General features: G+C 35.6%; 2 protein-coding genes across 6 annotated transcripts in view; one reads left to right on the top strand and one right to left on the bottom strand.

The window, feature by feature from the left end:
* Positions 1-3174, top strand: part of TRAPPC13 (trafficking protein particle complex subunit 13) — a 26531-nt gene extending 23357 nt beyond the window's left edge. For all 4 annotated transcript variants that reach the window (XM_054283344.1, XM_054283338.1, XM_054283329.1 and 1 more), the window contains one exon: positions 39-3174. In XM_054283344.1, coding sequence (XP_054139319.1) covers positions 39-143 — 105 coding nt within the window. In that variant the 3' untranslated portion in view covers positions 144-3174. The remainder of the gene's footprint in view (positions 1-38) is intronic.
* On the bottom strand, positions 1510-25630 carry SGTB (small glutamine rich tetratricopeptide repeat co-chaperone beta). Of its 2 annotated transcripts, XM_054283358.1 has the most exons (11): positions 25509-25628; positions 23881-24003; positions 18699-18802; positions 18204-18273; positions 14452-14551; positions 12039-12143; positions 8912-9050; positions 8763-8825; positions 6696-6733; positions 6356-6439; positions 1510-4880 (listed from the first exon to the last, which is right to left on the bottom strand). In XM_054283358.1, the coding sequence occupies exons 2-11, from the start codon at positions 23978-23980 to the stop codon at positions 4769-4771; spliced, it is 915 nt and encodes a 304-aa protein (XP_054139333.1). In that variant the 5' UTR covers positions 23981-24003; positions 25509-25628; the 3' UTR covers positions 1510-4768. The 2 variants fall into 2 exon arrangements, with proteins under 2 accessions (XP_054139333.1, XP_054139341.1); XM_054283366.1 differs by lacking the exon at positions 8763-8825 and having other exon boundaries at positions 25509-25630.

The following is a 25630-nucleotide window of genomic DNA, read 5'->3' as shown; positions in this document are numbered from 1 at the left end:
TCTTTCTAATAACTCTTGTAAATATTTTCCCCTTCCAGAGTGTCTCTGGCCTAAGACTTACAGACACATTTTTGAAGAGAACATACGAGTATGATGATATTGCACAAGTCTGTGTAGTTTCTTCAGAAATCAAGCAAAGCTGAGGGAAAACAAATCTGTAGTTTTACTGGGGTTTTTATGACCAACTTCTTGATGTTTTTGCAGTCAACTGTTCTAAAATGAGTCTAAACAAAATCAAATCCCTATATAGCTGTAAATGGTATAATGATTATTTAATTTCTCTGCGCATTTCTTCAGTGTTTTCAAATATTTTAAAACATGCATATGCATTTCATCTACTAAAAATAAAACCTTTGAAAAAAGTGTAGTTCTAGCAAATTATATTGCATTTACATCATTGCAGGATGGGGGGGTGAGATTGATAAAAAAGACTAGGATTTTGTGCTTGTTTTTCTTATTTTAATTTTTTTAAAGTATTTAAATCCTTTTAAAATCATGGCTCTGACATGACTACTTCAGTTCAAAAGAATTGACCTTTTACAGACAGGTTCCTGGAATCCAAATCCTAAAAAATGTAATATGGGGTACCTGGCATGGCAATGTGTTTGCATGGTACATGTATAGCCATAGGAAATAAATCCTGATAAAGGCATGAGATGAGGGAATGCAGCTGGCACTGTTAGAGGCACTTGGAGCTAGGAATTGGAGTATAAGCCAAAGACTGTGTTGGTTGTGGCTCACTCTTTGAAGAGGAAGCAATACAGCAAATCTCTCCCAATTATCTGCTGTCATGAGCAGAGTTGTGCATCCCTGCAATACAGGACATGCTATCAACAGGCATGTTATTTTCCAATTAGTAGGGAACTGAAAACTAAAATAGTAGAATTCAGGTATTTTTTATTGTTAAAATAAGGTGGTGACAATTATTCTTTCCATCCCAGAGGCAATTAAACAGATTTTTCAGGGAAAAAAAGGAAAAAACCACCCTGCATTACTCTCTTAGATCAGGTTCTCTAAAGCATATACAGGAAGAAGTTTTGGGCCTGGTCAAGCACTATAATGTCCTTTTCCCTAACTTTGTTTTGACAAAAACTGGAAATATTTTTGACTGAAATATCTATGGTTATCCAGAGGCAGGCATTCAGTAGATAAAATGGTGACTGTCTTTCCTAGTTTAACACTAGAAGAACTAGTGTTAAAGACTCAAATCAGCAGCTTGTATTTCTCAGCTACCATGTTGGCACTTAGCAACTTTATAGGTAGTTTTGACACTATTTTACTTAAGGCTTCCCTTGTATAAAATCTTAAAAGTAGTATTCAATGTTAAAATATTGGATAAATTGAGGACCAGCTTTCTATATTGAGGGACTAAGTCCATACAGGAAAGAATAAATTAGAAATGTATCTTGCCTATGTGATAAAATCCAACCAACATGAACTGGTATATAAAGAATGCAATTTACCTGTTACTTGAGATACATAAAAAATTAAAACAGAAAACCACAACTATACAGACAAAAAAGTATATAACTTTATTTATAATATATCTTTGAGTTAAACTACACAAATTGAAGGAAATGTAACCATATGGCAGTAAGAGGTAGGAGAGATACAGAAATAGTAGACAAGTTGGATTATGCCAGTATGACTTTCTGTTGCCATAAAACAATCTACTCAAAGTTTCAGAGCTAGTTCTATCTCAGTATGCATGAGTGATTTTACTTTGCACTTATTACAAAACCAAGAGTGCAACTGAAACAATTTCTAAGCTGAATATTTCATTAAGTGTCTTTATGATTATAGTTAGAATATACTCCCATGCAAGCAGGTTACAGGAGTTCACAACTGATTGCAAAATACTTTCTTCTCTAACAAATTATTGTACTTACGCACTGATGGAACAGTAATGATACAAAACCAATTAGGTGTAAATGCAGATTTGCTCACTTGAATGATAAACTGCAATTAATCTTAAAGCAATATTTACAGGGATTGTGGTTTACCACTTTATCTAGCAGGATGAAAAATTTTAGCGCAAGATACAAGCGCAGTTACTACATGGGAAAAGCTTCCTTCCACACCCTGTGATTAAGACGTTGCATGATTGAAACAGTCTAGGCAATTCAAAGAAAAGCAGACTTTAGCATAAATGATCTCTCTGTTCATGGTTTCAGTGGAAAAGCATGTAGTGACAGCTCCTGTTACTGGTTTCACTGTTTTTTGTTCAGGCTATGAAGCCCTTTCTGTTAATACATAACAAACAGAGAGTGTTTACTAGTAAAGTATTGTGCCAGTCAGTTGTAGCACATTCCTGAAGGCTTAGCTAATGCTGTTAACATTTTAATATATACTCTGGTATTATCTGAAGTAAAACCTAAACACAACAATATCACAGCATGTGAAGTGAAAGTTACAACTCCATTAAGATGACTTCAAGAGTAGTTTTCTGGTAACTAACCAATTCATTCCATTTAACCTTGGGGATTGTTCGCCCATAAATCCAGTTAGCTGTGGAGCTTGTACTTAACAGTAAAAGTACACAATTTCTTCTGCCCTCTTTGGATCTTAACATACTTTGTAGTTCTTAAGGAACTCTCATGACATTCTTGACAGTATCTCAAAGCAGAAAAGTAACTGCATGAGGATTGCTCTTGCAAAGTGAGAATAATTTGAGTTTCTACAGAGATATTGGCAGAACTGCCATGGATTTTATATTCCCCCTATCAGAGTTAGTGAAACACTCTTTGGACAGTTGAAGATATGAAAGAGAATTAAAAGGAACTGTGAAGTTTGACATACTGGGTACAACGCTTCTCTCCTGACACAACACAGTATTCCAAGTAATACCTGTACACTTTTTGTAGCCCACCCAAAGCCTCCATAAAGCTTCCTTCTAAATGGTATTCCTGTCCTACTCAGTGTAATTAAACTTAAGTTTCCTTGAATAATATCCAGGATCTGAGCTACCTCTGACAAAAGATCCCTTTAGGGATTCTCTTTCTTGTCATCAGATGTTGAGTCAGAAGCTGTTACTTGATAATGTATTTAATGTAAAGCTTAAGGATCTCTACAACCTGGAGAAAACAGTTACACCAACTTAAAGAGAGAATTTTCAAAAGCATTTTAATGCTGTACATAGGCAAGCTATTCAATAAAGTATGAAATGTCTTAAAATTGTTCATGTATTAAGCTTTACCTCTTTATTCAACAGATGGTAATATGGATATCCTAGATTTGTGTTTTCTTCAATTCCTTTCATTTCTCCTTGGATCAGCATTTTTCTCTCTGGTTTACTAGGGTAAGATTCATACCATAGATGTACAATGATAATTTGTTAGAATCAAGTTTATTACTTACCCCCAAATTTTGCATTTGCTTCTGCTGGAGGAGCTCTTTTATGAGCACAAGATCAATTGGATATAAAGTGTAAGGTTGAGGACTTTCTCTGTATTTCTCCGTTTGGGAATCTGTTGTTATTCCTCCAGACTAACTGGCCATGAGAGATCACTTTGTCTAAAAATTCAAAGCAGGCTCCTCAAATTAGTTTAGATATAGGAAGAGGAAGGGGTGTTGAGAAGGTCCCTGGGCTAAGAACAAGTGTACTTTGTATCACAAAGCAGTGTGAACAGTAAACACAGTAAAAAAGTTACATACTAGACAGACAGAAGAGCAGCAGTCTTGCAAGAGTAATATTAACTGAGCAAGAAACAAATACTATAGAGTTGAAAAATCTTTAACTTGACTATGTAATCATCATTTTAGATAGATACGTGTAATTAAAAAAAATCCCCAATTGTTTAAGCCAGTGATTTATCACACAAGAATAGAAAAAGAATCCTTCTAAGGCAGTTCTTTTTTAAAATTTTCAGTACTAGTTATTTGTACAGTCACAGGCTCAGTTTTAGCTTATTACAGTTAAGAATTTTAAGTTTATATTAAATACTGCATACATACGGAATGTAATACAGCTTGCCATGCCTAGGAACATAGTGCCATAATTGTGACCTCCAGGGCTACCATCATGATGAGGGTATATGGCAGTAGAAAACACTACAACTTTTCTTTCCTTTTCCAAGCAAAGTTTCATTTTGATTTCTGTGCATTATCCTGCCCAGAATTATTGTCTTCTCTTTCTCCACAAAGTGTGCTACTCCTTCATATGCAGTCACCTTCCTCTCTTCTGCCCAATGAAAAGTTGAAATGTATTTCCTGTTACTCATGAAACCCCCTCCACAGGATTAAGGAAACAGACTTCTCAAGCATGAATTTTAAGTACTCTCTATACCAACACTACTTAATGCTCATTATAAAAGGGCACACATCAGATGGGCCCATTGTATCAATATTTCAGTATTTCAATGCTGTTTAAAGGAGTACAGCCATCATGATTCTCAGCATACGACTAACGCATCTTTTACACTATCATTTTAGAAGTAGCTATGAGGCAAGATCAGCGCCCTACAAAACTCCTCCCCACTCAGCAGCCCCGGAGGTCAATCTGATGCACATACTGAAATGACTTTGACTTGGGGATTTTGATGAACCACCTATTCAGTGTATTGATTTTCAGAGGAGTAACTATACATAAACGCTATGTTCCAAGTTATGTGCAAGAGATCTGTTTACCAGATTTATTCTTGTTTGCAAACACACACAAAGAATTTTCTGTCTTCTATTCAAGCAGAAGAGTTACAATGGTGCTTTTGCTACTAACTATGGTATGCATTTTGGGGTTATACATCATTCCAATTCATATGACTTGCTGAAGTCAGGAATGTTCTTCAGTACTGCCACTCAAATATCGGCTCCGGATATGATTTCTCAGTTGCTCTATGAGCTCAGGATTCTGCTGCTGTATCTGCTGTGCAAACTGCTGCCCCCTGTGTTGAACAGTTTTAAGTGAGCTCAGCAAGTGAAAGCAGCATTCGTAAGAAAACAGGGTATCACAATACAGCTGAAAGGTGCATTACATTAAAATTAAGATTAAAGATACCTTAATTTCCAGTTTAAGGTATTTGCAGTATTATGAATTTATCTGGTTGAAGTGTCTCCAAACAGGATCACTGTCATAAATTTATTTTCATTTTTTAGTACTATTACTTCTACTTCATAACATGGAGGAGAAAAGTATCACCTTACAAAATATATTGCCTTTTATGGTAAAATAACACATCTGCTACAGTGATTTACTACCTTCTTTTTGACAGGATCCACTCTTAACTGTTTAAAGTAACTACTCTTAGAGTTGGCATGCAACGTTATGTTAATGGTTCCAGAAATAGAGTATGCAGCTGCTGACCTGTACTTGTGAACACAATGTCATTAACTGAAAGCAAGCATACTATCAAATTTTTGTATTGTTCATGACTGAAGTAATAACAGATCTATCTATAACAGTTCTAGCTTAAGAATTAAATTAATAGCAGAGACTAATTCCATGCATAAGAGAAGCATAACACTTGTTCACTAATAAAAAAATAATAAGTAAAAAATATGATTTCACAAAAAGCCTAGCTTGTCATCTCTGTTACTTCTACATTTTGTGCAAGTAACAAACTATCAAGACCCCTTCAAACTACAGTGCAGGTTGAAGGAAAGCAACATTTTTATAGATGTCTGCAAAGCACACAGTTTTTATGAAAATAGCCCTAAATTTTTGCAGCAAGATATTTCTATGTGTGATGTAAATAATAAATTACTTTTGCCCTGAAGAGGTGAAACTTAAAAATAGTTTGGAATTGGCTAGAATGCTGGAATAAAGTAAAATTGTATGCGCTATTAGAGATCTTGGGATATAAGCAAATGGCATGTTTTTTTGCAGACCCTTCCAGATGGATATCATCATTATAGTATAAAAACCTTGTGTCCTGGGTTTTGTAAAGGTATTCTTCATTATCCTGAGTTCCTTGAAACATTCCTCATCTAAATGAAGGGATGCCAGAGCAGAAATTGGTTTGACTTGTGCTAAGTAAATCTGTAGCTTTCCTACATAGTATCCGAGATATTAGGTAGTTATCCGCACAATTTGAAAGCATAAGTAGGAGTACTTAAAAGATTTAAAGGAATTTAGTAAGTGGCATTAGAAAATGCCACTTACTAAATGTGAGAGTATGAGAACGTATGAGAACCAGAAAGTGAAGCTGAGCACACAGCAGTTCAGTGATTCCAGTTGATGGCAATGTATGGAGCAAACAAATGCAGTCCTGGAAAATAAGTCTTATAGTTCCTGGTTTGAATAACAAACAGTGGGAACAGACCACAGTATAATTCCCTTGACAGTGCTTCTTTTTAAACAGATGTTGCACAGTTACCCTGGTACAAATGTGATAGTTAAAACCATGCAGTTCTTACTTACGCATGGATCAGGCTGGACAAATCCGAAAGGCCACCAACCCCAGCAGCAGGGCCACCAATGGCATTTGACATCATCCCTGACATCCTGGAACAGTGAGCACAGTGTTTGCATTGGGGTGTGCAGGGACCTTTACTGTAAGTAATAAGCCCCACTTATTTTTTGAATTGCTAAGAGGAACTAAGTTGCAAGAAGAAGCTACACTTCTACAGTAAGCAAAATAATATTACATTTTCAATAATATATCTACATTTCAAAAATATAGCTGTAAGTACTATGCATCTTTTATTAATTCAAACGTCTTAAGACATTTGTTTTAATGGTAACCCAATTTAATACTTACAGTTGTTGAATTTGAGGATTTTGCATTAAGCTGGCTGCCTAGAATAGACAACATACAGCTGAAATTATAAAACATTTACTACTTGGCTATCACTGAGAAAATCATGCAGAAGAAACCCACATGCTCTGTTCTATTACAAAATTAAGTTTACATGCAGAGCAAAAAGAATCACTACAACAACGTATTTCATGGATGAAGCTGAAACAATTTGTTATGTGTTAAAGAAAAAATAGTGGTTATAGATTCAGACATGAAAAATATGGCAAGCCATTTAACAAAAAAATCCCCGCCACAGAAAACTAAACAAACAAATGAAACATTGAAGAATTGTGAGGATAAATGTTTTCAACTGGACTTTTTGGACAAAAGTCTGTATTTTGTTGCTTCTCAGCCTGGATAAATTAATTTTGTAACTACTATCAGTACCAGGCATTAACAGTTAAGATTATGGCCACAAAATATTTCAAACCAAATTGGAGTGTGGACTTACTTTGTAGTATGGTTTTGTGGTAACATATATCTTCTCTGGTAACTGAGTATCTTCTTATTTTGTAGTAAGCATGAGGCTACTTAAATTTCTCATTCATTAGATACCTCTAAAATTATATTGCTTTTACCATAGTGTAAGGGTGTCTGTGGACTGATACTATAGAAAAAAATGTGATTTTTCAATGTTAGTAATGTAATTCCTACAGAAATCAGTGTCTGTATGAAAGCACCACCAGTAGACAAAACACAGTATGTGCTTTTAACTGTCCTATTAAAGATATTACAAAAATCAGATATATCCAATATTCATTTTATTGATCAATACATCAACATATATAGATAACTCAAAAGTAAATAAACTTTTTTCTCTAGTTAATAGTTCAATATAAAATGGATAAAATGTCACATGCAGGTCTATTCTGTGCTCAATATAGGGTTAGTTTCTTCCATCAGTAATAACCCTTCTCTAGTTTAGAAGCCAAAAACTGAGGCTAATACCAATTTTCTCAAGGTCAGACAGTGAGGCAATTTTTTCACCTTAACAAAAAAATCCAAGTAACTACACCTTGGGAAAATAACTCATTCATTCGTAAATAAATGTTCTGTGTCCTATCTAGTTCACCAGGCATCTTCTGGAAACAATGTAAAAGATCATTTCCCCAAAGCCAGCTCCATACATCATTGATTTCAAACAGACAGAGGTTGTTTTAAGTACATCAGGTGGCTAGTGAAGTAGTACACATAGATGCAGTGCTATTTAATCATGAATGCCATCAGAGAACTTGCTCCCTCTTTCCTTGCCTACTGTCTCTATTATTTGGACCATGTTACCACACCAGATATGGATCTCTTTTGAATGCAGTGCACTTCCACACAAAAGCACTGGCTGAAATGTGGTGTTCCATTAAAGCTACCAGAGTGTTTGTAAAGTTTTAGCTGCTTTCTTAAAGGAAGTAAGTAAGTTTGGGGGTTGTTTTTTATGGGGATTTTTTAGTTTATTTTACTCGAAATTCCATTCTACAAAGTTAATTAATTCTGTTTTGTTAAGAAAGCCATATGGATAAAAAAGACAATGCTGAGGGAGAAGTACACAATTTGTTATTGTACTGAACATAAGAAGAATGCAATATATGCTATTTATATTCATTTTTTTAAATCTTAAGGTTACTAGGGATAATTTGAAAGAGTAAGAACAGAAAGGTCTCTTGAACAGTTCTTCCAAAAGAGTTACTTTAGTCCTTGTATCATTGTTAAATGTTCCGTGGAGAATTGAAGAAATTTTTATCATGTTGTTGACAAGAGCTTTCTGTCATAGCATACATAAAACCAGCATAGCTAACCTATATGTGTTTTTTTCTATAAGTAATAGAATCAACTGGAAATAAGACAAGGCTTTATTGGAGATACTTGCTTCACTTCTTGTTTTGTGTCTAAAATGATGTAGAAAAGTTTAAATTCAGTGTAATAAAACCATTGTTATAATAATACTCATTAAAATTGCTTGTATTATTGAACAACAGTTGTTCTTAAAAGTTCAGTTTTTAAAACGGGATAATGCAAACCTTGAGATATACTCACCATGCTAATGAAGGCAGGATTGTTTATCAAACTTGCCATGTCAAAACTCAGTCCAGTTCCAGTCTACAAACAAATTGCAATTGAAGCTAAGTTTCCTACAAAATCCCAGTTTAAACTATTGCAAATGAATAGATACAGAGCAAACTTACAGGACTGGACACATCTCTTAGTTTCTGTTCTGCTATTTTCAAATTTGACTTGTAAGAGTCATTCTCTGGATCAAGATCCAGTGCTTTTTGATAACTGGTAACTGCTTCTTCATATTTATTCACGGAGGTCAGAGCCAACCTAATATGAAATAAAGAAATCCTGGTTAGAACATAAATGATCATCAAAAGCTAATGATATATTTTCTGTTCTAAGTAAAATAGTATCTCACAAGTGATTTTTAGCTTGACCATTTAATTAAAACAGGTACTACTGCTTAGTGTTAACACTTTTTTATTAGAGAAGGGGATCCCTCAAGAACACATTTTGCATTGTCTGTTTCATATATATGCAAGTTTTATTAAAAACTCTTTGGTATCATCAAGTGACTTAGTCACTTTAAGACCAGGAGCTGTATCTGGCATCTGTGCCTTTTTGCATAAGCTCCAAGTGTTTTTTCCAGTTCTTTTGACCTAAGAGATTATTTAGAAACTTACATGGGTAGGTAGGGCAAAGATACTCTTAATATGAGTTATGCAAGGTTAAGAAACTAGACCTACAAATGCATTGTTTATTTTCATATATATTAAAACCCCATACTTTTAATATGATAATTACTGTATTAAATATTTGAATAGAGAAGATGTTTCATGATTATATTGTTGTCTTTATATGTTCATATAAAATGATTTTTATTATTAACATTTTCATTATTTTAAAATACTGGACCTACAAGTTTCAGCATTTTTGTCTCAGGATCAATGTAAAGGTTCTCCTTTTGGATCTTGTACATCAACATCTTGACAAATGAATTATACAGCATAGTAGTAATATATGTAAATTGCTGTAAGAAACCCTATTAAATGTTTTGAAAAAGACTCTGCTTCAGCAGCTAATGAGAGCACAGGATAGACTTACTACTTTTAAGCAGTATTTTACTTCAAATTTGGTTAGCCATTATGCTTAAAATATCATCTTTCTTTGAACAATTCCAGAAGTCCATCTGGCTGCAGTTTCAATTCTATCTGCCACTGTATTTTCAATTTATACTGACCAAAAAACTAATATGATCTTTTCCTCATTTTGTAGAAGATTTGTGTAACCCACATTCAGATATTTAGTACTTCAGTTCACCTTCTGATGCTGAACTACACACCCTGGTTTGATAAGCCTGTGCTTATGTCCACTAACAGACCTTGGTCTTTCATCTCATGCAAACAAGTTCAGTGTTTTAGATACATCCGTGATTGTCATGGCTCTCAGTAAGAGTATAAAACTCTAGGAATTTCCCATATAGCTCCTGGAGGAATCCACACAGTATTAATGTTGTCTCTCTTAACTCATTTACCCCCATAAAACACAGTCTCTCCCATTTGGCCCATTAACTTGCCAAAATAGTTTCTGCCCAGACAAGAGACGCAATCCATTATTTCTGTGATGCAATAGTGCTTCTTACAGAAAAAGTATTTAACAGAGAAAGTTTCTTGGAGCACAGTACAAATCAGAACAGCAGACAATTTCTTTCCTCATGCCTCCTACCCAGACAAGTGGTCTTTCAGGATCATGCTGGAAATACCACCTTTAACTGACATTCCCACTTCAAAATGTCTCCCATCTCTGAATATTTGTGGCATTTCTGCATCTTTCTGTGACATACAAAGAATTTCTGTAAGATTCTGAGAAAAACTGGTATGTCTCCATAATGTTGTCAGAGAGCACATCTTTTTCACGACTTTTTGTTGCGAAGGTGTCTTCTACACTGAGGGCACGGGGGTGAGATTTTCACTTATTACTAAACAAGCACAGTTTCCTCAATCAGCCTATGCCAAATGTTTACTCATCTGCTGGGTTAAGCAATGGCTTGCAGCTCAAAATATGTCCTCTATTAAAACAACCAGACAATAAAATAAAGAGAAGTTTGATTGCCTGAGGATGGTCCCACTTTCAGTGTGTATCAAAGAAACACTGGTCTTACACCCAAAACTCTAAAATAATCTCCAGTTAAATCAGCCCGTAGCATCTCTCCCTATCAGTGAAATCAAGGGAGCTTGGATGGTGCTATATGAAGAAACAATCTAAGGAGAGTTAAATGAAACAAAACCAATTCAACAACCAATTCAACCTAAAATTTTGAAATCAATTCATCATTTCAAAAGCTCCTTAGTCTAGGTTGGTATTAGTAAATCACCTGTATTATGAAAAGTCTTTTAGTGATACAATTCCACCATATTTTATCTTAAAATAAATGTCCCCTGCATGGTTTTGTCCCAAGCCAACAAGAATTATCATAGACAATTTCAGGGCATGGTTCAGAATTTAATACAGACCAATGCAGTTTAGCAGTAGGTTGTTTGAATGCAGTTTGGCCACTCCATACTGCAAAGTAAATTTTATTAACATGGACATAGGCCATTTTGGGCCAACTGACTCAACAAACAATCCCAAGCATTTTTTAATTTACTGGTATAAATATAACCTCAAAAGACATAATGCAGCATTAAGTCCACTATTACAATGTGCTTGATTATTGAAAATGCAAAGCTAGACATCTTGGAAGAATGGCTTTTCACTCAAACCAACAGCCTGTTAGAGCATTCCTGACATTGTTTTCAGTTAACACTGAAATCCACCCTCAAGAGCCTATACAGTTAATCTCTCAGACATTGTTGAGAAAATCTGCCAAAGAGACACAGCTTATTCTTGCTAAAATATCTGCTTCCAAAGAACTATTGAAAGAAAAACTGAGGCTTTATTCCTGCTAGTGTGAAGCCCCAATGCTGTTCTCTAACAGCATCATTAACAGATTCAGTGTACCAACAGCAGAAATTTGATTCCTTTTAACTAGTTAGGAGGTAGGAAAAAACTATCATTACTTCCTAAACTAAATCCAGCAAGTTGAGAAATTTAAAGATAGAAACTGCAAACTGATGAAAATGCTGGTATCAACCACATAGAAAAAGAGCTGACAGTCTGATAGGGTCACCTTCAGAAAATTGTTATACTTACACAACAACAAAGTTCTGTAAGTGAATTACAGTGAATTCTGTAAGTGTCTCCACATATTTCAGAAAATCTATGGTAATGTACACATGGGTCTTTAGTGTTTACCTCAGATTTCTATTAGCTTACCCCATTCTTCCATATGCTTTGCTGTACTTTGGATCTATTGCTATGGCACTCTCACAGTCCTTTATTGCTTCCCTGAAGTTGTTGAGCTTACTTTGAGCAGCAGCCCTAAAAGAAAGATGGTAAGGAAATGAAGCTTTGTCAAAAAAAACCCAACCAACCAAAAAATGCACAAAAAACCAAAACCAAACCAAACCAAAGAAACCCAAAACAAAACAACCAAAGCCCAAGCCTAGATATTCAATATTTCTGACTTATTTAATCTTACTGACTTTTCATTCGCTATTCTGGCTATGCTTAACTTTCTTTAAAGAAGTAGGACAAGCAAATGTTATGAGTTAAGTATGTGCCTAAGTGTTGCTGGACTATGGTTTTGGAGAACATGTACTCACCTCTGAGGACACAAAGGACAAACAATTCTAAGGAACGGTCTAAGATCTAGTATATGACTACACACAGAATAAATCATAAAACCTATTATAAGAAGTGAAACTGTCAAGTAGTAGTTCATATAAGATCACTGTTAAGGAGAAATACTTTATGTAATTGGTGTTTTCCAGAAGTATAGTTTTACAGCCATTCAAAGGAATACTGTGATTTTTCCCTGCTCAGGATTTTATAATTCATCTCAATAACCTCTGCATTACTAAATTACAGTTACATCTCTATACTGGAGAAATACTAAATGTTGCAGATATTAATACAATAAGATTAAAGACTTGACCAAATTAAAAAGGACACATTAAATGAAATGAATGTGACACAATTAAACACACTAATAAGCAAAACTTCACCAGTTTGAAAGGTTACAAACCACTCTCATTTATTTTTCCTTGGTTAAAAAATTATAGTAAAAATTAATATATTTTCATTGCATAAAGAATATCTCTTTGTTATTAAGAATCCTTTGTCCTGTGACTAGCTTCAAATTGCTTGGGGTTTTCTGACTTTGATTAAAGTGTCTTCTGAATGGGACTACTTATCTGTTTTGGGCTATTAAGCAGTAGTGCAACTCCGCAGATGCCAGTGAAGATTTATATATAAAAGCTGGGGGCAATGCTTGTTCTCACATGTGTTTGAACAGAAAACATTTTTCCATGTTCACCAGAAGATTTACACGGCCAGTTAAAATTTTGAGGGCATATCAGTCCACTCTTTTTTGCACTGCTATGGATAAAAAGCAATCCCACTGAATGCAGCATGTCCCCATGACTCCCTAACAAGATTAAGATAAGAATAAGGTATATACTTATTGAAATACTCTTATCATCCACAAAGCTCCAAACAACTCCTCTTTTCTTTTAAATCATTACTGACTGACTGACACTGAGATTCATTTTGCTTCTCACAAATGTGGTATGTGATGATGCAACACAAAAATTATTTCTGCTTTTGCTAATTAAAACTTTGACATTTAAGCCTGTACTGAGGAAACTTACAGTGATTTCAGGAAGCTTTCGAATCTGGTCTGATATTTCCATTTTGTACATAAAGTGACTCATGTGATCAGTTTTCACAAGGAATATAGATTATTTACACTTTTGAACTGCCATCCTAAATATGTAAAATGTTAGCAAACTGCATAATTTCCTTTCTCTTCAAACTTGCCTTTAAACACTGAATCTCTCATTTCTATTTATCACAAACTAAACTCTGGAGCAATGGATGCAGAGCTTCAAAAATAGCACAATCCAGTGGGTACAGTGCCACAAGGCCAGATTTATAGCACTTCAGTTAATATATCCTATATTCTTAAATTAATAAAGGAGGCACTCTAGAGGTGGGCTCATTCCAGTAGGCCCTAAAGTCGGGGCTGCCTTTGCTCTTTGGCTGCTCTTCCAAGCAGTGTTCCGCAAGAGCAGACAGCTGTGACTAGGTTACCATGCCCTTCCAAGCTTACCTGCTGCCAAATCACTATGTCTTCTTCATTCATGACGGTAAAGAACAGATTAGATAACAAAACTGTAACAGCAGCATTGTTATTTTTCAACAGGTCACACATGAAAATACTATTTGCAAAATGCTTGAAATCTCCAAAATGGTATTCCTGCATTGATGATTTTTTTTTGCCAGTGGTAGTTAGTACTCAAGGAGAGAGAGAGAGCAGCTGAGTCACTAGAACACTACAGAAAAAGGCTTTTACTACTCTCAGCAGGCTAAAAATCACAGCCTATGTTACGATTTAATATAGACAACCTGACACACACAATACCTTATCTGAAGAGTTGTAAGTAATTTTAAAGTCCATTTTAACTGATACAGACATGCTGAATGAGCCCATTTTTACCCTAATTTTACAAATCCAGCAATAAATTTCTAAATAGGGGTTTCTGGCTTTTGACCTCCTTCACAACTTATTTTTACAGTAATGTTAACAAAGTCCAGGAATGAAAGGTGTGTATCATATTGGGTTTACCTGTTGCAGTAATAGACTGCATTGTTTGGATCCAGTTCTATAGCCCTAGTGTAACAATCCACTGCAGCACCATAATTTTCTTCCTTCATATGATTATTACCTGAAATGGATTATAAAAACTCTTAAGTAATTAGATGAGACAGTATGTAGTTAGATGAGACAGCTCTGTATGAAAGAAACAGAGCAGCTACCTTTTAGCATCTACAGAAGTGAGTTATGACTGCACTTCTTTGAGATACATACTTTTAAACAGAAAAGTCACAGAATAATGCAAATAAAAATATCTACTATGTCTGTGAAGTTTACTATGTACACTGCAGTACAACACAGAAACCTTCCTCTTTTCATTTTGGTATTTCAGACTTTCCAGCTAGTTTCTGCTGTTAAGGAAAGATCACTTCACTGAGAAGTGTAATTGTAATTGCAGTTCCTCTCTAGTAAACTATCTTTGCAAGCCCAATATGCTATGTTAATTTTTTAATCTCATTTTCTTATATGTCCCAACAACTTGCTAGTAACTATCTAAGTAACACAACCCAAAAAATCAAACTAACGTAAAACTAAGTACATAAGCCCCATTTTTGTGACACTAAATAATTAACTCATTAAGATAATAAAAAGTATGTATAGTGTAAGCAATCCAAAAGGATTCAGAAGTAAAATTTCTCACCAAGGGAGCTTAGAACTTCTACTTTGTAGCAAAGTTTCACATTTCATATATTTTAAGTCCAGTGGAAAAAAACCCAGAAACATTTATGTAACTTTATGGACAGAAAATTCTGGACTAAGGTCTTTCAAAGCAAAAGAAACCTTAAACATTCTTTTGTCCCCAACACAAGGCAATCCTGGTAGTTTTCCTCTTTCCTGATGACACAGTAGTAAAAAACCCTAGTTCAGTGCCCAAAGTTGTCTGTGGTTCTGATACCAATTTTTGGCCAGCTAGATCCTACAGGAGCCTTGATTTCCTAGAAATGTCAAGAAATGGTCAGGAAAAATATAGACTTCCACTGACTTCTTGTATTTCAGCCAAATATTTAAACCTTCTCCTAAAATAAACAAGTGAAGGGATAGGTCAATAAGTTACTACTGATGTAGGTAACTGCGTAAGCAAAGGCTAGAAAAGTTCAGTCAGTGCAAGAGTTTATCTCTGAGAGAAAGCAAGACCGGAGCAAGTCCTCAGTGCTTGCACAAACTGAAGCAACTGTACTTGCATTTATTCGTGAACACAAAGAGCTCCGTGAACAAAACCAGATTTAAGAAACAAAGTATCATCAAAGTAGTACAAAATCCCATCCTCTAATATTGCTATATTAGACTGTAATTATAGTAAGCGGCCCCTTCCATGAGAACTCAAACAAACTGTACTTGCATGTATACCTTCAAAATACATGCAGAATGTAACAACATCTTTCTTGTTTCTAGAGGCCCACTGTTTATGCAGCTTTCCTTTGTTCAAAGGTAGAGATCTGTACACTAAATTATGTTGTCAGACAAAAAAGAGTTGCAAGTCAGCTGCACTCAGCAAGATTGCAGCAGTTAGTGTTCCTTTAAAACAAAAATGCCATCAATGTCCATCAACATTAGAATTTCCAATACTGGTCTGAATATGACCCAGTGTACAAGGCTAAGTTGGAGATAGTATCAGTGCATACCCTTCTTGTTATCTCTCTCTCCAGCTGCAACCTTGCTACAGGAAAACAGAAGAAATAGCTAGATCTACTAATTCTGCTGAGATAAGGAAAAGCAACTGTATTATTCTATTTTAATGTTATACAAAATCCTTAGGACAAAAAAATTACACAAATGGTTATACTTCTGAGCATGTATCCTCTATACTGTAAATACTACCTATTGTTATAATTATGCTGTGGTAATAAAACACAGATCTTCTTACAATCAGGCCACCATTACACTATACAAACCTTCACATAATCTTTGCTCTTACACATCTTACACTAAGCTGAAGTGTCAAATGATATACAAGGTTAGGCGTCTAAGTTCAAGTATTGAGTAGTCTGGAGTGTGTATTACTTCCTGGTTACCAAGAAAGAAAATTTAGCTCCCTGATTTGTTTTGCTATTCATTAGTGAAAATCTCCAAAGATTAGGGCTGGTTTAAAACTAGAGGAGCAGGCTGGTGACCACAAAGGTGAGGCAAGTTGTTCGTTCCGTTGTTGAGGGTATACAGATAGAAATGAGAAAAATCACAGTTATAGAATTATTATATAAGATACACATCAAGTAGAGTTGTCCAGGTTGTATAATTTATTTCCTAACTCAGGCTAGAAAATACTCATAACTGAAAAGCACGATAGTGGTGATAATATGTGTGTGAATATGCGTAGGATCAAAGCAACAGAGAAAGCAGGACACAGAGTTTTAATTTTATTATGGGAAATTACCAGAGGCATTTCAAGCAGTTCGGAACTGCTTATTAATGCCCCTGACAGATGACACTGTAATTGGTCCTTTGTTACCAAGTTTAGACCCTTCTAAGTGTCGAAAGCAGAGCTGTGGTATTACTTTGGTAAAACCACACAAACACTAACACATAGTACACACTAATTTCATTTCCTCAGTCTATTTCACAGATCCTTGGGGACTGAAAGATAGCAAGACTGAAATCACAGATTTAAAAGAGCTGCAACACCCACACCTGAAAAGTGCTGACTATTCCTATGGTTCAATAACCATACTGAAACCAAGAGGTAGTCTTCACTTTCCATGAATTGGTAGTGACAGCAAAGCAAAAAGCCAGCACGCACAGCAGGTAGGTTACAACTTACTAACACATTTTCACTTGTGACCTAACCATGTTTTGAGCTCTCATTCTCAGAATTAAAAAGCTAATGAGCAACTCCAACAATTAGGAAAATTATTTCAGAGGCAGTAGTGAACTGCATTTATGATTACATATAGCCAGTTTTAAGGTAAGAGAGACATGGAATTCATTTGGAAAAACAACAGGACTTCCTCCACATTATTACAGAAATTTTGAGAGGATTATATCTGCCTTGCAATTAGAAGTTTACTTGTTTTTCCTATAAAACTCAGCTACCTGAAAATCTCACAGGTCATAAACAATGTGACTCATAAAGCATCAATCCATAATAATTCATAACAGTTACCCGTGCTACATGCTTTTTATAATTTCTCTCCCCTTCTTTCTCAGGGGAAATAATATGGATTCCTTCTTGGGCAGTATTAGTGACTTCTGTGGTACAGCTGCTTTTCCTCACAGAACAGCAATAAGAGCTGCCAGAAGGAAAATAAACAACTGGCTTGTCTGCAATTTTTATAAAACACACATAATTTCACATATGTGAAATATTAACCCTAGTAAGTCGACAAGAACTTTTCCATTGGCTTCTGTTGGGTCAGTTTTTAACCAGTGTTTGACATCACATACCTATTTCAATAAGAGTAGAAACTTGTATTACAATGCACAAACAGCCAAACAATAGCTGTTCATTCTTTAAAGTTTCTGCTACCTAGGAATATTTCCAACTTTACATGTTCTCCCATAGATTTTAAGCAACCTCTAGAGCCAGGAAGAGAATAAACATTATTTCCTTTGCTCCCAGATGGAACAAATTACGTAGCCCTCTTAGGGCACAGCAGTCACCAGAGAATCTATAAGCTGAAGTTTTTTTGTGGGGTGTGTGGTACCTAGCTGCTATACTATCACTACCCACAATAATGCAAAAATATAATAAGAGCATAAGTAAATTTATTTCTGTTTTTATTACAAACCTTCATCCTTCAGTTGGTCAGCCTTTACAACACCTTCTGGTAAAGAACGTGAGAGAGGCAGCATGTCATTCTGTATGGGAAAAAAACAAGATTTTTTCCTTTAATATATAAGCCCTGATTTTATCAAAAAACTTTCAGAAAGAAGTGAGAAACATCTGCAAACTATGAATAACCTTAGGCACATCAGGCATTTATCTGTGGGAATTGCAAAATGCTTAAATGAAAAATAAAAAACTTCAAGTGAGAATGAGGCATCCACTCTTTAGTGATTCTCTAAATGGAATTTTCCATGTCTAGCTGAAATTAATTCCTCCCACTGCCCCCAAAGATTCACATTATCCTAGCTTTTATGGAAATGTAGGTTTTTTCATATTTTCCTTAAATTTTCACATCATTTTGACCTATACAGAACTTTAATATTGTTGTATTCATATACAATATGAAACCTTAGTGCATACTAGAAGAGTAACTCTAGAATCTAAATTAAATTCTTACCTTTTGAATAGAATTTGTGAACATTTCTATCAAATGCTGTGAGGATGCAAGATGAGTATCTTCCAGGGTAATCTTAAACACAGTCTCCAGACACTGAATTGCAACTTACAGGAAAAAAAATTAATAACATAGGTCACCAGTTTCTCAATATAAGCATAATTTCACTAATTTATTTATAAAGTTGTGACTCACTTCCTTATTCAGCTAGTAAAAGCAGCTCCTTGGAATATAAAAAAAAAAAAAAAGAGAGGCCACCTGATCCCCACAGAATGAAAAAGATCTAAGATATACACAATCCACACATAGTTTGGCTGTTATATTTAAACCAATTTAAAATTTTATTTTAATTCTTTCACTCTTTTAAAGTTGTTTTTTTTTTTTTTTTGGCCAGCTATATCCTACAGAATATATATAATGTAAAATATAATGATTTAAGAAGAACACCACAACTCATAACACGACTAGAAATGTCCCTGTGTCACACACCCCACCTCAAGGCACACAACAAGCATATATTTGTGTGCCATGGCAGCTAGAAGAAAATGGTACATCTTTACTGTACAGAATAAAGGCAAAATACTTATTAGTCTTATCTTTTTTTGGAAAAAAAGTATATTTATTTGAAGATACTTTATTAATCAAATGCTGCATTAATCACTTGGTCCTGTAAAAAAATATCTGCAATATCCTTTCACATGTTCTGTGTGTAAGGATTAGCCTGCAATAATATAAATACACTCACCCAAAAATGAAAACTTAAAAATGTAGAGTCATATCCCTAGCTGAAGTTTTAAATATGCTCATAGTTTTAGACAAAAGAAGATTAGTGGCAATTACTATACACAATTCTGTCTATATACATATATATATATGTACTTACATACACACAGTTAAACTATTGCAAATGATGTAATTATTTTCCTTATAATCTTAAGAACCTAGTACAATGTTTTTATTAACATACATCGTCTAAATGTTTTAGACTGAAAAGTGAGGAGGAACAAAGAAGGGTCTTTGTAAAGCCTAGCTTCAACCAGAAAAACGGGTGTTTTTGTACATATTAGGGATAATCACAAGTATCTGAATTCAATTTAAATATCAGTAAAAGCAGATTCTTAGTGTTTAAACTTACCCTCAATCCAATGTTAACATAATAAATATAATTTGAATTATGTTTTGCATTATGATGAAACTGAACACTGATCCAAAATTATAAAAGTAAAATTACTGAACATTAAAAACTATAAGGCCAATTTTTATCTTATTCATCAAAGCCAGAAGGAGGGGCTCGGAGGGGAGGGGGAAGAGATTTGTAAAACAGGCAGTAAAACCTGGAAGATGTAACTTTTTTAGAAAATTATACAATAGAAATTTCTTACAAACAGTATGGCATGACACAAAGTTAAAGTTGATAGCATGTAACAATTGAATACACTGCTAAATATGCATCATACAAATTGGTCCTATAATCTATAAATCAATTGACCAGATTCTAAATCACCCAGTAAGAGCACTGAGGGATTCAGGTTAAGCTCATTTGTCTCATGCTATGTGAAAAACTTAATTCTTGTAAAGATTATGAATTTTGAAATATATATAAGCCTTTAATAGTACTTTTTATTACCAGGCTGATTATAAAAATCAGTGAAACACATATAATTTTTCCTTATATGGCTTAATAGGAGGTCACTTGTAATAGTGTCTTACTAATTTTCCCTGCCAGTTTTTTTTACTGAAATCACTCCCTTTTTTTAATGCCTCTCCTCATTTGTAATTTTGCATAAATTTAAAATACAACCCAATCCCTTATCTTTCTTAAAGCATTAAATCTATGACACCAAATCTCTATGATATAGAAGAGTTTCACAAAATGCAGCAGTGCACATTATGTGTAAACAGAATTACTCTCACTACAGTATTATTACTACTCAGCATTTTCATCAAATAACTAGTTGGTGCTGTAAATTCCCATATTTCTCCTTCAAGTGGAAAATGGAATTTATAATCCTTCTATCTATCACTTATAGTACATGTGATATATATAGATATAATAAAATTAGGACCTCTTACAGGATGAATCAATAGGTTAGAATAACCACTGGCTAAATGCAAGCCAACAACAGAAACCCACACAGAAAGAAACATTGCTAAACAGAAACATTTTCAAATCAGAAAATAAAATAGGTTGTGACAATGTCTGTAACTACCCTGTTTCAACACTATACAAAAACACAACTCCAGTAAAGTCAAAGGAGTGGAAACTTGGTTTTTGCCTGAAAAGTTTTTCAGGAGGCCAGACTGCCAGCACCTTGATATCCCATTTATCCAAGTAAGGCACTGTCAAATTCTGCAAGCTCAATAATTTCCGGGAAGGACTTGATGCACCACATGAGCTATTCACCTGAGATTTTTCCTATGTCTGATATCAAAGGCCAAACTTATCTGTTCTCCCAGTTAGCTCTACCATCAATCCACCTAAGTGGCTGAAGCTTGAAGTGGCCACTGGCAAACCACTTCCCTGCTGAAGAGCTGGGCTCACACAACACCCACTATCTGACAACACCAGCACTGGGCTATGCTGGAACCCAGGGCCACAGAGCTCCAGGACTTCTGCTGTCCAAACACAAGTCTGCATCACCAAGCAACACAAAGGCCAAGACAGCCTGCATCACAGCCAACTTGCAGGCTGAATAATGAGCATTAATTGGGCTGCTAAGGCCCCCTTAGTACTTGCTGTCATCTTGCTTCATCTTACACATAGCCTTACCCATGTCAAGTATTACATGCATCCACTGCCTTCCTGTTTTGGAAACACTGCCCTACAGAAAATAGTTGTGGTATATCAATCACAGAAGTAAGAAGAAAATCACAGCCTTGGCTATTTTGTAGAGAGTTTTTGCTTTAATTGAACAGAAATAAGTGATATAGAAAAGAAGAAAGGGAGAATGAGATAAAAACCCCCACCCAGTAAAGAGGAAAGAGAAATAACTGCAATTTAAACAGAGTCTAAAATGTAACTTGGAAGAAGGGAAGTTTCTAGTTCATACAAAAGAGTTGAGCACTAAGCACGGGGGATCTGTATCACTGCTCTAGATGCTAGGGGAATATATTTCTCTGGTCTACCTTCCAGTAACTCTGCTTTCTCAAAATAAGGCATTTTTACTCATCAAGCAAGTACAAAATTCCTAAAGAAAATTCCACTCTCATTGACATGTCTGTAGAATTCAAACACGCAATATGCAGGTTATCACTCAGTATGAATACATCCTAGACTTGTATTTTATAAAGGCTCAATTTTTTTTTTGTGATGTTCTATCTCTTTTTTTTTGTTGTTGTTTTATGGAAAGTGGGAACTGTTTGAATTACTTCTTGGCACAGTCACTTAATCATAGTGTTTTGTCTTTTCACAGACACCAAGTAGGTCAATAAGGTACCAACAAAAATTATCAGTCAATTCTTTTCATCCCTTATGTCTCCACATAACATTAAATACTTCAGTGAGTAAGACTCGGCTATTGCTACTGTACATGCGCTAAAGATATTTTGCACAACTAAAATGAGTCTATTTTTCAAAATGCCTGCCTCTTATCCTCTAACACATAGCATATGGTACCATGCTTGTGGCAGAGCACAAATCTAAAAATAGGATTTCACATCTATATTAAAATGGTAACTTTTGCCTTGGCTTTTAAGCACAACTGAGGTTTTGTAATATCTTTTATTTAGAAAAGTGAATCTTAAAATTGATTCTTTCATAAACACATTGGCTAAGGCTGCTCTAAGACATGTTATCGGGTAAATTTTCAACCATAACCCAATTTTTACCAGTTTCATTATAAAAGCAAAAGTATATCTCCTCATTTCTATTATATATGACTTCCAAAAACATTTTTTTCTTTTATCAAATGAACATGATCATTATCTGACACAGGTCAAATTTTTTGATGGCTGCTGCTTTTCAAATCTACAAAATGCTCCAGATTCTGATATAACCAAATCTTTTGGCTTTTATTCCTTTGGGACTATCCTTTGAATACAATGACACAAAGCTTTCTTTCTTGTTTACTTTGGTGAACAACTACACTGGACAACCAATAGATAATAGAAAGAAGCACACTCCAGGTTTATCTTTTAATTTACACCTCTGAGAAGCAGGATTTGCTTTGCATCTCAGCAATGTCTCTCCATGCCTAAGATTTCACAGAAATCAATGATCAACTGCACTGCTGTTCATAGACTTCTCTCTCCAAATTCCTCCTCTAGCTGACAGACACAACCAAAGACTGCTTGAAACAGTAGAGAGATCTTTTTAAAAGATGCTATGAAAAACTTACTGCAGTATTAAGACTTAAATCTTCTCTCAATTCCATATTCTGATAGCACCTGACATGATGTCTCCAGTAATTAGGGAAAAGGAATAAGAGCAGTGTGAATGAGAACATCAAATACTATAAGGTTACAAAGACCTAATGAGCATCTGTCAATAGAGAAATACAGAGAGAATATGTCTACAGATAAATGAACTTGGGTGTAGAGTAGAAGCTACATCATACTGAAAATATCCACTACCACATACTCTTTGGAGCCAGTACTCAAGTGAAAAAGAAAAGCAGAGCATTTATCTAATTTTCTTAGGATGTCTTTTTCCTCACAAATAACATAGAATTCTTGAAAGTAGCAAACAGTTCTTCTCATAAACCAAAACCAATATAGTAATTGTTTTACTTCCTCTGTAACCAGCAGAGCTACTAACAGAAATGAAATGAAGAAAGAAAGCAAACATAAAAGAGAGAAAGAAGCAGCAGAAATTTCTGGTATACATACACAAGTCATTACCATAGTCTGCATTATAGCACTGCTTAACTTAGAATCATAGAATTGTTCAGATTGGGAAAGACCTCTGCAACTGTAAAGTACCTGTTGCTCAAATTAAGGCACTACACATTTGTAGCTTTATAATACTTTATAAATGAGAGATGTCTTACAATTAATAATCTCAGAAACATTAGGATCACAATCTTATTTGCATATAATATTTGGTTTTTATACATACAAACCAAATTTTTTTTGTTATACATAAAGGAATTTAACATCTGTGTAGGCATTATATACATACACACATATATATAAATAAAAACACATATATAAATAAAAAACAAATGAAAGTACATTTGTTGCTTACCTTCCAAGCTTTCTTGTTCATCTGGAGTGAAAGTATCCATCTGACTCTGTTCTCTCAAGAAATGGATGACTGCATAAACCAAGCGCTTGACTGATGACATGTTGGAATTGTTTTCTGTTATGTCTTAAAAACAACAGAATCTCTTATTTTAGAAAATTAATCCCTACAGTATTCCAACCTCCTAGTAACCTCAGTAAGAAGTACACACAATACATAAAACCTAATCCTTCACCAGAAAGCCCAATAACCCAAAGTGTTGAAAAAAGTGGTGAATTTGCATGGATTAGGAAAAACTGCTACAATCATGTAGTCTAGCTATCAGCAGAAGAGCACATATTTCCTCCAGTTCATCCCTGGAAGAAAAGTTCACCAAGGCTAAAATAACTTAGCAACTTATTTTTTCATTTATAGGTTTCTTTTAATGGTTTGCACTTTATTTACATATATACTTGCAAGTAGGACCACATGCTAAAGTCAAAACCAATAAAAAGTCACTGTGATAAATGTAATGACATAAAGAGACACACTCCAGTAGAAGTCGTTTTATGATATGACTTGGTGTTACCCTTTGATAAAAGATGTTCTGCAGTGTGACATGCACAGTGTTATCCTTCAATGTGAGATGTTCTATGGTGTGACACAGTGTTATCCTTTCATAAGAGGTGTTCTCTGGTGTGACGTGCTATTATCCTTTAATAAAAGGTGTTCTATGATGTGACATGGTGCTATCCTTTCATAAAAGGTGTTCTCCGGTGTGACACACTATTATCCTTTAATAAAAGGTGTTCTATGGTGTGGCATGGTATTATCCTTTCATAAAAGGTGTTCTATGGTGTGACACGCTATTATTCTTTCATAAAAGGTGTTCTATGGTGTGACATGGTGTTATCCTTTCATAAAAGGTGTTCTCTGGTGTGACATGGTGCTCTGAGGAGTTTATTGTCACTTTGGACAAAGAAATGGAACACGGTGACCTCAGTGCATACTTGTGATTAGTGACACTACTGGCTCAGTCTGATTTCCATTCAGCATCATCTGGGAGTTATATAACTAGGAGGACAATTTTTAGTCACAACTTTAAAGTTATTTTTCCTTAAACCATTTTGATTTAAAAAACCACAATTTTATCCAGTTCTCCAAGCAAAGCGGGTTTAAAATACAGCATTAAATGAATGGCAAGATCAGCACCTGCTCTTCCTACCTTATTTTTTCTACAACCCGCGACCAAATCGGTGTGCGGTCAGACTCACACCAGGCAAATCCCGTCGTGGAGACGGGGGAAGCCGGGAAGACCACCGGCCGGGAATGCACAGACGGGAGCGCTGGGGTCCGCTATCCGCCCCCATGAGGGACAGCGCAGGACCCACCGGCCGGGCCGCGCTCCCTCCCCACGCCCACCTCTCGGTCCCTCCCAGGCTCGGGTCCGCTCTCTCGGGCCCCAAGGACAACTCTGCACCACCCGCGGCGCGGGCCCCTCCCGACACCGCACGGACCGCGGCCGCACCGCTCAGGGGCCGACCCGCCCCACCGGCCCCGAGCTCCACGGACCAGGGGCTGCGCGGAACCGGCGCCCAGCCTTCCCACCCCCGAGGAGCTGCGCTCGCCGAAGGGACGGGCATCGCCCTTACCGTGCGAGATGCGGCGAGTCCGTGCTGCCTCCGGCTGCGAGACACCAGGGACGAGGGGGCGTGAGGAGGCGGCGGAAGCGGATGCGCAGGACCGCGGCGGAGCGGCGCTGAGCACTGCGCCC

Source organism: Melozone crissalis, unplaced genomic scaffold, assembly GCF_028551555.1.
Source record: "Melozone crissalis strain CALT ecotype California unplaced genomic scaffold, PUWL_Pcris_2 ptg000005l_1, whole genome shotgun sequence".
Taxonomy (NCBI): domain Eukaryota; kingdom Metazoa; phylum Chordata; class Aves; order Passeriformes; family Passerellidae; genus Melozone; species Melozone crissalis.
Note: the sequence above shows the minus strand (reverse complement) of the source record. Positions and strands in the feature narration are given on the sequence as shown.

Coding starts and splice junctions, on each gene's coding strand:
- SGTB (XM_054283358.1), bottom strand. CDS start 23,980: ATGTCATCAGTCAAGCGCTTGGTTTATGCAGTCATCCATTTCTTGAGA. Junction 9,051..12,038: donor AAAGCATATGGAAGAATGGG/GTAAGCTAATAG, acceptor ATTTCATATTAG/GTTGGCTCTGACCTCCGTGA. Junction 4,881..6,355: donor TTGTCCAGCCTGATCCATGC/GTAAGTAAGAAC, acceptor TGTTCAACACAG/GGGGCAGCAGTTTGCACAGC.